Source organism: Hevea brasiliensis, chromosome 9 (assembly GCF_030052815.1).
Source record: "Hevea brasiliensis isolate MT/VB/25A 57/8 chromosome 9, ASM3005281v1, whole genome shotgun sequence".
NCBI lineage: Eukaryota > Viridiplantae > Streptophyta > Magnoliopsida > Malpighiales > Euphorbiaceae > Hevea > Hevea brasiliensis.
This window is the reverse complement of record NC_079501.1, coordinates 11,998,961-12,013,339: the sequence shown is the minus strand read 5'-3', so window position 1 is coordinate 12,013,339 and position 14,379 is coordinate 11,998,961. Positions and strand designations below refer to the sequence as shown.

Here is a 14,379-nt window from a genome sequence, read left to right as displayed (position 1 = left end):
TTAGAAAGGGAAATAATGCCATTTAGAATAGAAAATTAGAAATGGTTGTTGCAACTTGCAAGAAAATTAGCTTCACAATTTTTTCAGCATTAAAAAAATTGTATCCAATCACAACTGCAGAGGCATCGTCAATCTCCTAAAGAAAATGGACCACAATAGGGAGAAAAATGCTATTCAGAAATAAAAAATTAGAAATGTAGACCAAATGGTTGAATGGAGACAATTATAATTTAAATAAATCCAAGCTCTATCTACATTCAAATATATATATACATGTATGTGTAGATGATATTATTTGACTATCATGAACTAATTAAATTATTATTGCAAGGATTCTTCTGTAAATAGAAGTTGTCACTTCTGTATACCCTTCCCCATAAACATTCTTGATTAGATAACATGGCTTCTATGCTTTACTTGGCTTCTTTGCTCTTGTTGTTTCATTTCACAATCACCCCAGCCATATCAGCAACCTGTGTTGCCGATGAGAGGTCTGCCTTGCTGCAATTCAAGCAAAGCTTTATTATAGATTGCAGTGCTTCTGACAATGATCCTTCTGCTTATCCCAAGGTCCAGTCATGGAAAGTCAATGTTGAAAATGATGATTGCTGCTCATGGGATGGTGTCGAGTGCGATGAGGATACCAGTCGTGTGATTGGCCTTGACCTCAGCAATAGTTGCCTATATGGTTCCATTAACTCCAGCAGCAGCCTTTTCCATCTTGTTCACCTACATAGCCTCAACCTTGCATACAATCATTTTAATTACTCGCAAATACCATTTGGAATAAGCCACCTTTTGAGGTTAACATATCTTAACCTCTCTAGCTCTTCTTTTTTTGGCCAAATCCCATCAAACATTTTGCAGCTTTCTAAGTTGTCTTTCCTTGACCTGAGTGGAAATGATCAGTTGATGCTCAAAAATCCTGATTTTCGAAGCTTACTCCAAAACTTAACCAGCCTAGAAGAACTTCATCTGAGTTGGGTAGACTTATCCTCCACAGTGCCTAAAATTATGGCAAATTTATCATCCTTAAGATCTCTACGTCTGAGTAGTTGTGGATTAAATGGTGAATTTCCAGCTGGGGTTTCTCAACTGCCTAACCTACAAACTCTTGATCTATCATTTAACTGGGCTCTCCGAGGTTATGTGCCTGAATTCAACATGACAAGTCAACTTCAGTCACTGGATCTTGCAAAAACAAGTTTCTCAGGTATGCTGCCAGATTCAATTGGAAGCCTCATTTCTTTGAATACTTTGGACATTTCAAGCTGCAGCTTCTCTGGAAACATTCCAGCTTCATTTGGAAACCTCACAAGACTTGTTCACTTGGACCTTTCTGGTAACAACTTTCAGAGTCATGATTTTTCTTCCTTGTCATGGATTGGTAAGCAAAGAAAACTCGTTGTTTTTGGACTTTCCGGGATTAACTTAAATGGTGAGATCCCATCTTATTTCGCAAATCTAACCCGTGTTACTACCTTAATTCTAAGCCACTGTCAAATAACTGGTACAATACCACCTTGGATTATGAAGATGACCCATCTAGTTTTTTTGGATCTTTCATTCAATCAGTTGCAGGGGTCAATTCCACGTTCAATATCCCAGTTAACAAGGTTAACTAATTTACAACTTCCATCCAATAAATTGGAAGGGCCGCTTCCAGACTCACTCTTTCAACTCCAAAACCTTAGAGCCCTTAATCTTGCTTGGAACAACCTGAGTGGCATAGTGGAGATGGACATGTTTTCCAAGCTCAAAAAGTTAACCATTCTACGATTGTCAAGAAACAAAGTATCACTGCTTGCCAACAACATTAATGCTTTTCTTCAGAAGTTTCGTGTTCTAGGACTTGCATCATGCAACTTAAGCCACTTTCCACATTTCCTGCAAGATCAAGATGAGCTGGTGTGGCTGGACTTGTCCAACAACAATATTCATGGTCAAATACCTAGATGGTTGCTGAACACAAGTAAGGAAACTTTGAGATTTATCAATCTTTCTTACAACTTTCTCAATGGTTTTGAATTCTCTCCTGCTGTGCTTCCATGGATTCAAGTGAGCATTTTAGACCTCAGGTCCAATATGTTGCAAGGATCACTTCCGGTACCAGCACCATCAATTAAAATATATTCAGCCTCAAACAACAACTTGACAGGAGAAATTTCGCCACACATCTGCAGTCTGAAGTTTCTTTCTGTTCTTGATTTATCCCGCAACAAATTGGGTGGCATTCTTCCTGAATGTTTGGGCAATTTCAGTTCTTCTCTTAAACTAGTGAATCTTGGAAACAACAATTTTCATGGCAAGATTCCTCATACATACACAAAAGAATGCAACTTAAGGATGCTTGTATTGGCTTACAATAGGCTAAATGGGCAAGTACCAAGATCACTGAGCAACTGTTCAAGGCTAGAGTTGCTAATTTTAGGAAACAACCAAATCAATGATGTTTTTCCTGCTTGGTTGGGGCCACTTAAAGAGTTAAAGGTTCTCATTCTGCGATCTAATCAATTCCATAGTGAGCTAAGTAATTATACAAGCAATGTTGAGTTCCCAAAGTTGCGTGTCATTGATCTCTCTCAAAACAAATTTTCAGGTCAGTTACCAGCACAATATTTCTCCAATTGGAATGCAATGAAGATGGTAGATATAAATCAGTTGGCATATATGCGAACATTTGTTAATTTCCTGACGGAACCATTTTCTCTAACTGTTAATCTTATGTACTCAATGTCAATAACAAACAAAGGCATGGAATTGGCATATGCCAGGATCTTGGAATCTTTTGTGGCTATTGATCTTTCAAGAAATGAATTTGAAGGAGAGATTCCAAAAATCATTGGGAACTTGAACGCGCTTCGTCTACTCAACCTTTCCAACAACAATCTTAGTGGAGACATTCCATCATCCTTGGGGAGTCTTACAAAGCTTGAATCTTTGGACCTTTCTCAAAACAAACTCTCAGGAGAAATTCCGCAACAATTAGCACAACTTCATTTCCTTGCTGTTTTTAATGTATCATATAACCATCTTACAGGGCCTATACCAAGAGGGAACCAATTTGATACATTCGAAAATAATTCATATGGAGAAAACTTGGGATTGTGTGGAAAACCCATGTCTACGAAATGTGGCAGTTCAGAGGTTTTGCCTCCATCATCTTCGAACTTCGAAGAAATTCAAGACTCAGGTTCATCATTTGAATTTGGCTGGAAATCAGTTTTGATGGGATATGGAAGTGGGCTATTAGTTGGTTTAGTGATTGGGCACATCATGATCAAAAGGAAATATGAATGGTTTTTGAAGATTTTTAGGGTGAAACCAGGAAGAATTGAAAGGGCAAGGGGTTAAAAGTGCATAAAAATTGTATTCGGAGTGGTAAATCCTTCCATTTGTATCCATAGTCACAATAATAGTCATAGTATGCTTTCACAATCTCTATTTAATTTCAAGGAGTCCATTAATTATTTGTTTCATGATAATTGCCAAATCTATGGACACAACTTGCATGTCTCAAAGTGTAAATATATGTGTTCTTTTGGATTAAAAAAAAAAAGTTAAGTGTCACAACTATGACATAATTCAGTGATAAGTGCATGTATATATATAATAATAAAAAAAATGTTAAGTGTCCATATTTGTGTAGACATATATACACATACACGATTTATTAGAGTGTGTATGTTAGTTGATAGAATGTGTATATGCATACGTGAAATTGAGAGAAAGGGAAAGTTTCTTTCAGTTGCTCTTTATTTGCATAAGCAATGTGAAAGTGAATTCCCCCATGATGTTTGACTGGATAAGGCAATCATCAAGATTTCAGAATATCAAAACTAAATTAATAATTGAGGACTTGTTATTGTTGCTATTTTTAGGGTTTATAGCCTTTCATATTTGCTGAACGTAGTCCCTGAAGACTAAATGAGATTGAGACGCAGGAAGCACTGTCGCATTGCTCTCTCGGCCATGGCAACTGATGTTTAGCATTTGTGCTAGGACTCTTTTGAGACTTTTCAAATGTTTGTGGCTTCACGTCCTGTCACGGTCCAGTTTGGTGCTATAAGAGAAACGACGGCTTCGGTCTTCCTCAAAAACAACGACTGTAGTCTTCCTCTTCATTCCTAAGGTTTCTGGGTAGGAAAATGAGTTGAATTGTCTGTGTGTGGGTGGATTATTGAGTTGGGCTTTGGGCATTCTTTTAGGCCAGTATTTGTAACTTGCCCTTTGAGCCTTGGTAAGGCACTAAAATTTACATTTTTTTTTAAAAAAAAATTGATATTCTGATATTATATATACAGCATAAGGCTAGCTCAGCCCACTTTGTGGCTGATAATCCTAAATAATAGGAGAAAATTTTTGAAGAATTTTGTAAGTTAAGTTTTTAATTAAATATTTAAATTTATATAAAAATTAGCTGATAGCCGTTTTTTTTTTCAATTATATCAGTTTTTTTAACATGTAAATTTATTTCATTACCAAGATTCATTGGGTAGATACAACAGAAGCAACTACAAAATAGGTAAAGGCCCAAATTCAGCCCCTACATCAACCCAACCCAAATCCAAAGAAACCTAACCCAAAGAGAACCACCCACCAGCACCTTAAACCGCTGGCCATCCTTTATCACACAGGAATCAAAGCCCCTATTAACACCAAAATAGCATCGTTGGACGACTCTGACCGAAACTAAAGCAACGATGAGAGATGTCAAACACAACAAACAGTACAAAGCCATCTGACTCTCCGAAGCACTAAAGTAAAACCCTAGTCGCTGCTGGACCCAAGCCATCAGATTTAACCAAACTGTAACATTCTCTAGAGGAAACTGGCTGAAATCGCAGAGGACCAAGGCATTTCAATCTTTATAGCCTTTGATTGGCCATTTGCACACTTGTTAGCGGGCTCCCATGCGAACTACTCTCCCTTTATGTCAGCAAACACCGCGGTTAACTAGATCAACCACCAACATAGGTTCTAAAAATAGCTCTCGCATCTCTCTGCACCTACCAACAAACCACAACCATTTGTACACTGGCCTGAGGGAAGGAGTCTTAATTATACTAGTTAAATGTATATGAAAATGTCATATATAATTAATCAAATGTGATTTTAATGTTTCGGTGAGCAATAGCAGTTGTAGTTCAAAATTTTTTTTGGGATCCTCCTAATATATATAAAAGAAAATTGATTAGGATAACCCTCGTAATAATATACATATATATATATATATATATATATATATATATATATATATATATATATATATATATTACAGCAACTTCAATTGAGTAATTAAATCAAACCTATGATAAGTCTGTTGAACTGTTTAAGAAAAAGTTAATAACTATTTGGTTTTATAAGTAATCATTGAGTTATTAGTATTAGATATTAGGAGGGAACGTCTAATTCGTAGTATTCATAATGCCCAGGAGATGAAGAATTCAAAGTCCTGGCCGCCAAAAAATATACATATACATATAATTAACAGCTACATCTTCCTTGCGACCTAAAGCTTTCTTTCCTGATTATGTCAATTTTGTTTACAATTTCTACCCACCACCTCTTGAATGCATGGACACTACAAAGTTACTGTTTATCTTAAAAAAATGCATTACTTCCAAGTCAATACTGCAAGGAAAACTCATCCACCAGAAAATGATCACTCTAGGCCTACAAGAAAACATTGCCTTGTGCAAGAACCTTATCAACCTCTACTTCTCTTGCCAATACTATGACCATGCTAAACTTATTTTCCAAGGGGTTGAGAACCCATTAGACATCTCCTTGTGGAATGGCCTTTTGGCTGCTTACACCAAGAATCATATGCACATTGAAGCTCTTCAACTTTTTCATAGATTATTGCGATACCCTTTCTTGAAACCTGATAGTTTTACCTACCCAAGTTTGCTAAAGGCTTGTGGTGGATTAGGTAGAGATAGTTATGGGAGAGAGCTTCATGCCCATTTGATAAAATCTGGTTTTGTATTTGATATTGTTATTGCGAGCTCTCTGGTGGGGTTGTATGCGAAGTGCAATTTGTTTGTGTGTGCTATACAGTTGTTTGACGAAATGCCTGAAAGAGACGTGGCGAGTTGGAATACTGTTATTTCTTGTTATTATCAATATGGCGATGCTAAGAAAGCGCTGGAACTGTTTGATAAAATGAGAGAGTCTGGGTTTGAGCCGAACTTAGTGACATTGACGACTGTCATCTCATCATGTGCAAGGCTTTTGGACTTAGAAAGAGGGAAAGAGATTCATAGGGAAATGATGAAAAGTGGGAAGGTGTTGGATGGTTTTGTTAGTTCTGCTCTTGTAGACCTGTATGGGAAATGTGGCTGCTTAGATATAGCTAAAGACATTTTTGAGCAGATGCCAAAAAAGACATTGGTTGCTTGGAATTCTATGATTTCAGGATACAGTTCAGTAGGTGATAGCAGAGAATGCATTGAACTTTTTAAGAGAATGAATATTGAAGGTACTAAACCAACTCTAACTACTTTAAGTAGCATCTTAATGGCATGTTCAAGAGCAGCCCAACTTCGTCATGGAAGATTCTTGCATGGATATGTGATTAGAAACAGTATCGAGGCTGATATTTTTGTTAATAGTGGATTAATTGATCTATACTTCAAATGTGGAAGAGTCCAGTCAGCTGAAAATGTGTTTGAAATGCTGCCGAGGGCAAATGTAGTTTGTTGGAATGTTATGATTTCTGGATATGTGACTGTAGGCAATTATTTTGAGGCACTTAACATGTATGATGACATGAAAGTAGCCGGTGTAAAACCAGATGCTGTAACATTCTCTAGTGTCTTATCAGCTTGTTCACAATTAGCAGCCTTAGAAAAGGGTAAGGAGATCCATAATTGTATCTCTGAGAGGGGATTAGAAAGTAATGAAATTGTCATGGGGGCTCTTCTTGACATGTATGCTAAATGTGGTGCTGTTGATGAAGCCTATAATGTTTTTAACAAGTTGCCAGAGAGGGATCTTGTATCATGGACTTCAATGATTACTGCATATGGATCTCATGGCCAAGCTTTAGAAGCTCTGAGGCTTTTTGGTGAAATGCAGCAATCTAATGCAAAACCAGATGCAGTCACTTTCCTTGAAGTGTTGTCAGCTTGCAGCCATGCTGGATTGGTTGATAAAGGGTATTATTATTTCAATCTGATGACAGACAAATATGGAATTAATCCAAGAATTGAGCACTACTCCTGCTTGATTGATCTTCTCGGGCGTGCTGGAAGATTGCGTGAAGCTTATAACATTCTCCATAACACTCGAGAAATAACAGAGGATGTTGGGTTGTTAAGCACACTATTTTCTGCATGTCATTTGCATAGAGATTTAGAATTGGGGGAGGAAATTGCAAAGTTGCTTCTTAAGAAAGATCCTGATGATCCGTCAACTTATATTACCTTATCAAATATGTATGCCTTTGTCAAGAATTGGGATATGGTGCGCAGAGTGAGATTACGGATGAAAGAGCTAGGACTGAAGAAGAACCCTGGGTGTAGCTGGATTGAGATAGACAAGAGAATCCAATCTTTCTTTGTCAAAGGTCAGTCGCACCCTGAAGCAGAGGCGGTGCATGACTGTCTTACAATACTTACCAGTCACATGGAAAAGGATGAAATGTTGCCTAGCATAGAAGAATCTACTGGTTTTCAATTGGAAAGATAATCTTTTCAAAGACATGACATTTGCCAAGAATTGGATGTAAAAGAGCAGAGATGGTGTACTCTTGCAACTTACACAAGTCACATGGACATGGGAAAAAGGATAACATGCAGCCCTCTTAAAACACACATAAAGGATAGTAAAATTGGAAAATATTCTTTTCAAAGAGACGTGAGATATACCTAAGAATTGGATGAAAATTACTACCTCCAGTAAAAATCTCATCAAGGAGAAATATTGAAGCGTGTATAATTGTCAAGATTTTTTACTTTAAATGAAATTATTGTAGTCTTGTGTACAAGAAAAATAACTAGGTATGGGCATTTGTGATTTAATGCAAGCTATCTTTCTTTGTAAAAGGGAAGAGGCTGTTGAAAAAGGAAGACTAGAGAGAATATTTGACATTGAATTTGGGAAGTCAAAACTGCTTTTCTGAATAAAAGCAATGCTATTGAAAAAAGCAATTTAAAAAAATTATTTTGTTATTTTAGTGTTTTTATGATAAAAATTTATTAAATTTAATTTTAAATTATTTTTTAATATTATCTAACTAGTATGTGTAAAAAAATAATTTTCTCAATAGCAGTTCTAGCTATAATACCAAACAGGTCCTAAGAGAGTCGTGAGAGCTAAAGAGCTAAAGAAAATGAGAAATAAAAGAAAAAAAATTTGTATTTATATTCTTCTCTTTTTTTAATAATATTTATATTTTGTCTCCACCGTTGGGTCCGTTTGGATGAGGGTGAGGGAGGAGTAAATAAAGGTAAGGAGGGATAATTAATTATTTTACCCTTATTTAGGAAGAGATGAGTTAATGGGGGGTAAGGGTAAATAAAGGTAAGCCTTACCCTCCCTTACTCCTCAAATCTCAATTTTTTTTAAACTCCATATTGGGGTGTAAGAGGGGTAAGGAAGGAGAGAGTATAGTTAAGAATATTTTTATTTCTACACTCCTTAATTTTACCTCTCCTTCACCTCTTCCTAAACATAAATAATATACATTACCTCTCCTTATCTTTCCTTTAATTCACTCTTTCCCATATATGAGATTTTTTTTTATTGTAATTCTCCTTACCCTTCCCCTTCCTTATCTTTTCTTACCCTTCCATTATTTACCCTTCCCTCACCTCATCCAAACAGACACTAACTTCTCGGTTATTGTTTCATTGGCACATTTATGTGTCGTTTCTTCTCTCTATAAAGGTTCATCCTTCATAAAATTCAAATCTCCACCCTCCTTGTGTTTGATTTTCAAAACAGCTACAGGTTCAAAAACCTCTTTTCACCTTTGCGTATTTTTACTGAACTATACTGAATATCATAGAATTCTCGTCATATTCTGCATATCTTATAAATGTATTGCAACAAATTAATAACTAAATCTCAAATATGGGTGTATGTATAATACTCAAACTACGTAGTAATAATTCATTGGTGGCATTCAACTATTCGGTACTCACCTTACCCTTGAATTTACAGCAAATTTATAATGTTTTTCATGAAAAAAAAAATATATTCAAATACTCTTTATTTAAAAAAGATTGGAATCCATACACGTATGCTTTGAAAACATTGAGCAATTCACAGCCTTGATATAGTTGAAGAATATATTTTCAGTGAGAATAAATCAATAATTCCGTTGTCGTCCAGCGGTTAGGATATCTGGCTTTCACCCAGGAGACCCGGGTTCGATTCCCGGCAACGGAAATGCCTTTTTCTTCATTTAATTTCCTTTTACTACAAAAACTATTAATTTTTTTCCTTAGAAAATAGTTTATTGAAAAATCCAAAATTAAGACAATTTTAAGTCCAAATTACATTTCTCTCCCATAAACTGCAAAACCGCAAAAAGCCCCTATGATTTAGATATCGACCAGCAAGTACAGAATACAGATTCTCGTATAATTGGCATGGCGAGGGATAGTTGCCTGGCTCGTGTGACCGCCGGCGTCGCTGTCGGAGGTGCTGTTGGTGGCGCTGTCGGTAACTCTCTTAAACCCTAAACCATGTCAACAACTTCTCCGTTTGGACTGTCTTTTTCCTTTTTCTCCTCATCCGTTGAATCTCCCTGTTCTGGTTTTGCTCAATATTGCTTTTCTTGGGTAGGGGGCCAGATGGCCAGTATTTCTCTTTCTTCAGTGAATTGGTTTATGGCATATCAAGAGATTCTTCTTGTTATTAAAATTTATATTCAGGACTCCCATCTGTACTGTGCCTTGATTTTGGACGGGCTTTTAGGGAACTGCTTGCCTAGTTTTGGGCACACAATTTAATTCTTGAATGTCAATTGTCACATTGGTTTTTGGAATTTGGTTTTAAGAAAATATCATATTAGGAGCAGTAAAGTGTAGGAACTTATTATCTAATTGGAAAATAGAAGTCTTTTTTTGCTGGTGCTGTGTCCAGAATATGGGTTTAAAGAAATGACAATTGTTTTTTAAAGACATAAGAAGCATGTGATTGGTATCTTGGGTTTGGAAGATGTGTTGATTAGGGTTATTATAATTTGTTATTAATTGAACTATAGTGTTTTTACTTGCAAAGTCCTTAGAAGTGCTCTTGGAACTATTAGATTGAGAACGGTGGAAATAAGATTAGAGTTGGTGGAAGAGAAGGGAAGCTTGGGTTGGTCAGATTTTCAACTGTTTGGTACACCCATGTGGTTGCAGAGCTGGAACTTAAACTCTTAGAGGCTCAATTTGTAATATGTTTAGTGATATTAGTGTCTTTAATGATTGGATCAAGGTTATGTTATCATTTGTGTGTTTCTAGTTAGAAATGATGGGTTTTGTTTAAAGTTAGTGATTGAATCTATTGTGTATTGTCTTTCTGATCACTGTGGATATGAGGCCTTCTTCTGACTTTAATGTTTATAATAAGGAAAAAGCTCGGATGTAAAATATTTATGTTTGTTTTATGATTCGAGAAAGTAAATATAAAATTGACTTTGCCAAAGGAAATACAGAAGAAGTTCATAATGCAAAATAGGTTCAAATATTTGCAGCAAACTCAAGCCAGGCTGTGATGGATTGATATTTATTTACCTCTTTTTTGGATATAAAGCATGCTTATGTTTCTCACAGCTGCTGCTACATGACGATCATTTTCTGCCATGTCTCTAATTAAGTGAAACTACTTGACATGTTATGTGATACTGAGTGATATACGCTGCTTAATATAGTGCTTTGAGGGAGAGAGTATTTTGGAAATAATAAAATGCATTTCTTAATTCTGACTATAAAGTTCCCACATTGATCATGCAATAAAACCCGCCTTAACATTGAAAATATATGCTCATGTAGTTTGCATAATGGTTAGTGGATCTTGATCTTGTTTGGCATTTAAATTTTTCACATCATAACATTATTAAATCAATGAGATTTCTGGTATTTTTTTGTCCATGAATATAAATCTATTTGCATTCTGTTTATATATCTAACTGAAGAAGTGTAGCTATCTATGCTTGATGATTATATTACTAATGTTGTGTTTTCTGTCCAGGGGCTGTATATGGGACATATGAGGCAATCAGGTATAAGGTATGATATCTGAAGTTCTGTATACTAAAATTCACAATTAGCTTCTTGAGACTCAAAATGTGTTTGCTCTTCATCAGTTATCCTTCATTAACAAACTAAACTACTTCCGTTTCATGTTTTTCTTTTTGGATAGCAAATGGAGTTCAATATGCTTTTGTATATGATTACTTGTGGATTTTATATCTTAAATAATTGCAGAAATTCAATAAAGGCATGTTGTGCATGAGCCAAAAAAAAGAGATGCTATTCCAAAAGCTAAGTATGGTCATCAGAGTATCTAGAAAAACAGATAAAATGCCCTTTTATTGTGTTTTCTCCAAATTAACTAAATCTTTGTTTGAGGTATAATAGGAGGAATTTTCCTTCTTGTTTTTTTTCATACCTCTTGAAGTTCATAATTCCTTCTACCATGGAAATTCCTACCATTGAATGTTTGAGTCTCATAGTTTTCTTCTAACAACCGGTTGATCCCACCACCTCATCTTGGTAGTTCGAACTTGGGAAATTCCTACCATTGAATGTTTGAGTCTCATAGTTTTCTTCTAACAACCGGTTGATCCCACCACCTCATCTTGGTAGTTCGAACTTGGGAACTTGAACTGCTAGGTTGTACCATTAGGTATAGACTTTCCCACCATATCCAGGTTTTTTTTTTTTTTTTTTAACCAAAAACTACCTTATTCATATATATCATCACATGGTGCACCAATGCTGAACAATTTACTATTCTGATAATATATTATGATGATGAAGGCTAACTTTGTGACATTGATAAAAAAGTACATTTGTAATTTTAAATTGGTGGCATGAATTTAAAAGTTTTCACGCTTAAGAAATAGGGGGTCATTCCACAAATCAAGGATCCTTTAATTCACCATTGCATAAATTATTCAAGGATTCTATGAAGAATAAATAGTCCAAGTTTATGCAAATTGACAAGAGTCTAAATGCTCTAACATGTAATTGCTCAAAACCCAATATTTGAAGGACACAAATTAGTGCACTGCATGAAATTCCAGCAGATGGATTTGTGTTAAATTTCTTTTGATTATTTTCAAGAATCAAGTACGAATGTCCAATATGGTGTAATTTGTGTCGGCCATGGTATTGTTTCTCATGGTTGCATACTAGAGTTAAGGAGTTGTGAGGTTTTGGCTTATAAAATGGGCTATGCTTGTAAATATTTTTCTGTTGATACACATTTTCAGTCTAGGCTATGTTGGATAAGTGATCCTAAATTTGTATGCTGGGTCAACTGGAACCTGGAAACATTTGCTTATTGCCTGCTTGAAGTTTCATATTTCCTCAAATCTGGTGTTGAAAAGGTGTTAAATTATGCTGGGATGCTCTTTCTGTTATACTACAGCATCTGTTCTTTTATTTGTTTCTTTACCCCAAACATAAAACAAGAAAACAAAATAATAATAATTGGTTGCTGTCTGCTATTCTTAGTTGGGTTGGAAATTTATTCAACTCTGAGATGCTAGGGATAGTGTAGTGAAAAAGATATTTTGGTTCTCCAAGCCAAACAGTGCTAGTAATTTTCTAAAGCCATGCAGAGGCAAATTTCAATAGACCAAGGCCATCAACCTTCTGTTTTCATTTCAATTGACTTGGTCTGTTTGCCTTCATTTGCCTGTCTAGCTGACCATTCAAAATCTGTCAACATTTTTTTTTGTATGGAAATTCACCAGCTATTGTTATATCTTAGTTCTTTGTCCTCCTCCCTCATCTTCTTTATTATTATTAATGTTGTTGTGATCATCATCAACATCATCTTGGATCTAATATGTCATATGACATGAGGGTAAATATATCTTGAAAATGCAGGTGCCAGGACTTTTGAAGATCAGGCATATTGGACAAACAACACTAGGCAGTGCTGCCATTTTTGGTCTTTTCTTGGGTGCTGGAAGCTTGATACACTGCGGGAAGTCATACTGAGCGATATTTGGTGCGTTAGCCAAGTTAATTATCTGTTAAGGAGTATCTGCTTCAATTGCCTTGAACAGCATAGATACATCCTGCCATGACTAGTTGTTTGTTCGAAAGCAAAATTTGATACTTTGATGGTTTTGGTGATCTCAGGAACAATTGAAAGACATTTAGCCTTCTTGCTTCTGATATTTTATTGATAATGTGGCTTTGACAATTGTCAGACATTTATGTGATTATGAGCTTATTTTTCTTCTCATTTGAGCAGTCTTATGTTTTTTCCCCAATGTGAAACGATGGGTGAGTGGTCATTTGTGCAAAATTTTAAATCTTATTAATCGAATTACCTTTAATAACCACACCTAAACAATTTGAATTGTTACAAAACTTAGATAATTAGTGCAGTTGTGGTTGGGTTGGCTTATTAGGTTTCAGTTTCTTCTTTTCCAATAGGTAAATGAATCTTTTGAATTGGATTAAGTTTTGAAAATGTTCTAAAATCTGAAAACATATTTGATAATATTAAAATGTAAAAACGTCAATTATAAAATATGATTTGGTTTTTTTAACTATTTAAGGTCAAAGGTCAAGTTGAATTGAATTATTTAATTATATAGAAAAAAAAATCGAATTGAATTTGTGGTTGGCTTAGCATCAGTTTAATTTTGTAATATGGTTAAAATTGAATAATGTATAAAAAATGCTAAAAGTTTATATTAATTCACGTTTATGTTGATAACTTTTAATTTTAGCTAAAATAGCCATACTGTTGAGATTTATTACAATTATATCCAATAGAGTGAAATTGAATTTAAAAAGTTAATAATAAATTACAATATAGTATCGAAAGTTTTATTTGACTAACAAATAAAAGTTCTGAATATAATTGTGATTTAATATAAATGTTTTGCATGTTTAGTTCATTTATTAAATTTTATATTTTAAAATAAATTTTATTTTGTATTTATTTTTAATTGAAATTTTATATTAAAAAATATTTTTATTAATTTCAATTTATATAATTATCTTTTGAATCAAGGCAAATAAATTTATGTATCCGAATATAAAATGTAAAAAGAAATTTAAATATTTTTACAAAATAATTTTGAAAAGAATATATAATTAAAAATAATATATCATACATGAATTGTAGCATCCATTAAATAAAATGTGTATTTTAGATATAGTTTACTCTAATTAATATGTGTTTTTT

The 14,379-nt window shown here is 34.7% G+C and overlaps 3 protein-coding genes and 1 non-coding gene across 4 annotated transcripts; all 4 read left to right on the top strand.

Moving 5' to 3' along the window:
• Window positions 1-312: 312 nt before the first annotated feature.
• Window positions 313-3,449, top strand: LOC110644759 (receptor-like protein 7). Its single transcript, XM_058152902.1, has 2 exons — window positions 313-1,972; window positions 2,060-3,449. Exons 1-2 carry the CDS (start codon window positions 400-402, stop codon window positions 3,352-3,354), a joined length of 2,868 nt encoding a protein of 955 aa, XP_058008885.1. The 5' UTR covers window positions 313-399; the 3' UTR covers window positions 3,355-3,449.
• Window positions 3,450-5,355: 1,906 nt separating this feature from the next.
• On the top strand, window positions 5,356-7,994 carry LOC110644778 (pentatricopeptide repeat-containing protein At5g27110). Its single transcript, XM_021797720.2, has one exon. It carries the CDS (start codon window positions 5,578-5,580, stop codon window positions 7,693-7,695), a length of 2,118 nt encoding a protein of 705 aa, XP_021653412.2. The 5' UTR covers window positions 5,356-5,577; the 3' UTR covers window positions 7,696-7,994.
• Window positions 7,995-9,327: 1,333 nt separating this feature from the next.
• Window positions 9,328-9,399, top strand: TRNAE-UUC (transfer RNA glutamic acid (anticodon UUC)). Its single transcript has one exon. It is a non-coding gene; the product is annotated as a tRNA-Glu (tRNA).
• Window positions 9,400-9,466: 67 nt separating this feature from the next.
• On the top strand, window positions 9,467-13,425 carry LOC110644779 (uncharacterized). Its single transcript, XM_021797721.2, has 3 exons — window positions 9,467-9,675; window positions 11,194-11,231; window positions 13,062-13,425. Exons 1-3 carry the CDS (start codon window positions 9,603-9,605, stop codon window positions 13,173-13,175), a joined length of 225 nt encoding a protein of 74 aa, XP_021653413.1. The 5' UTR covers window positions 9,467-9,602; the 3' UTR covers window positions 13,176-13,425.
• Window positions 13,426-14,379: the final 954 nt, after the last annotated feature.

What these genes read in the sequence shown, in the direction of transcription:
- LOC110644759 (XM_058152902.1), top strand. Translation starts at nt 400, where the DNA reads ATGGCTTCTATGCTTTACTTGGCTTCTTTGCTCTTGTTGTTTCATTTC. An exon ending in TAGATGGTTGCTGAACACAA is followed by an intron (nt 1,973 to 2,059) that starts GTAAGGAAACTT and finishes CATGGATTCAAG; the next exon opens with TGAGCATTTTAGACCTCAGG.
- LOC110644778 (XM_021797720.2), top strand. Translation starts at nt 5,578, where the DNA reads ATGGACACTACAAAGTTACTGTTTATCTTAAAAAAATGCATTACTTCC.
- LOC110644779 (XM_021797721.2), top strand. Translation starts at nt 9,603, where the DNA reads ATGGCGAGGGATAGTTGCCTGGCTCGTGTGACCGCCGGCGTCGCTGTC. An exon ending in TGCTGTTGGTGGCGCTGTCG is followed by an intron (nt 9,676 to 11,193) that starts GTAACTCTCTTA and finishes TTTTCTGTCCAG; the next exon opens with GGGCTGTATATGGGACATAT. An exon ending in ATGAGGCAATCAGGTATAAG is followed by an intron (nt 11,232 to 13,061) that starts GTATGATATCTG and finishes TTGAAAATGCAG; the next exon opens with GTGCCAGGACTTTTGAAGAT.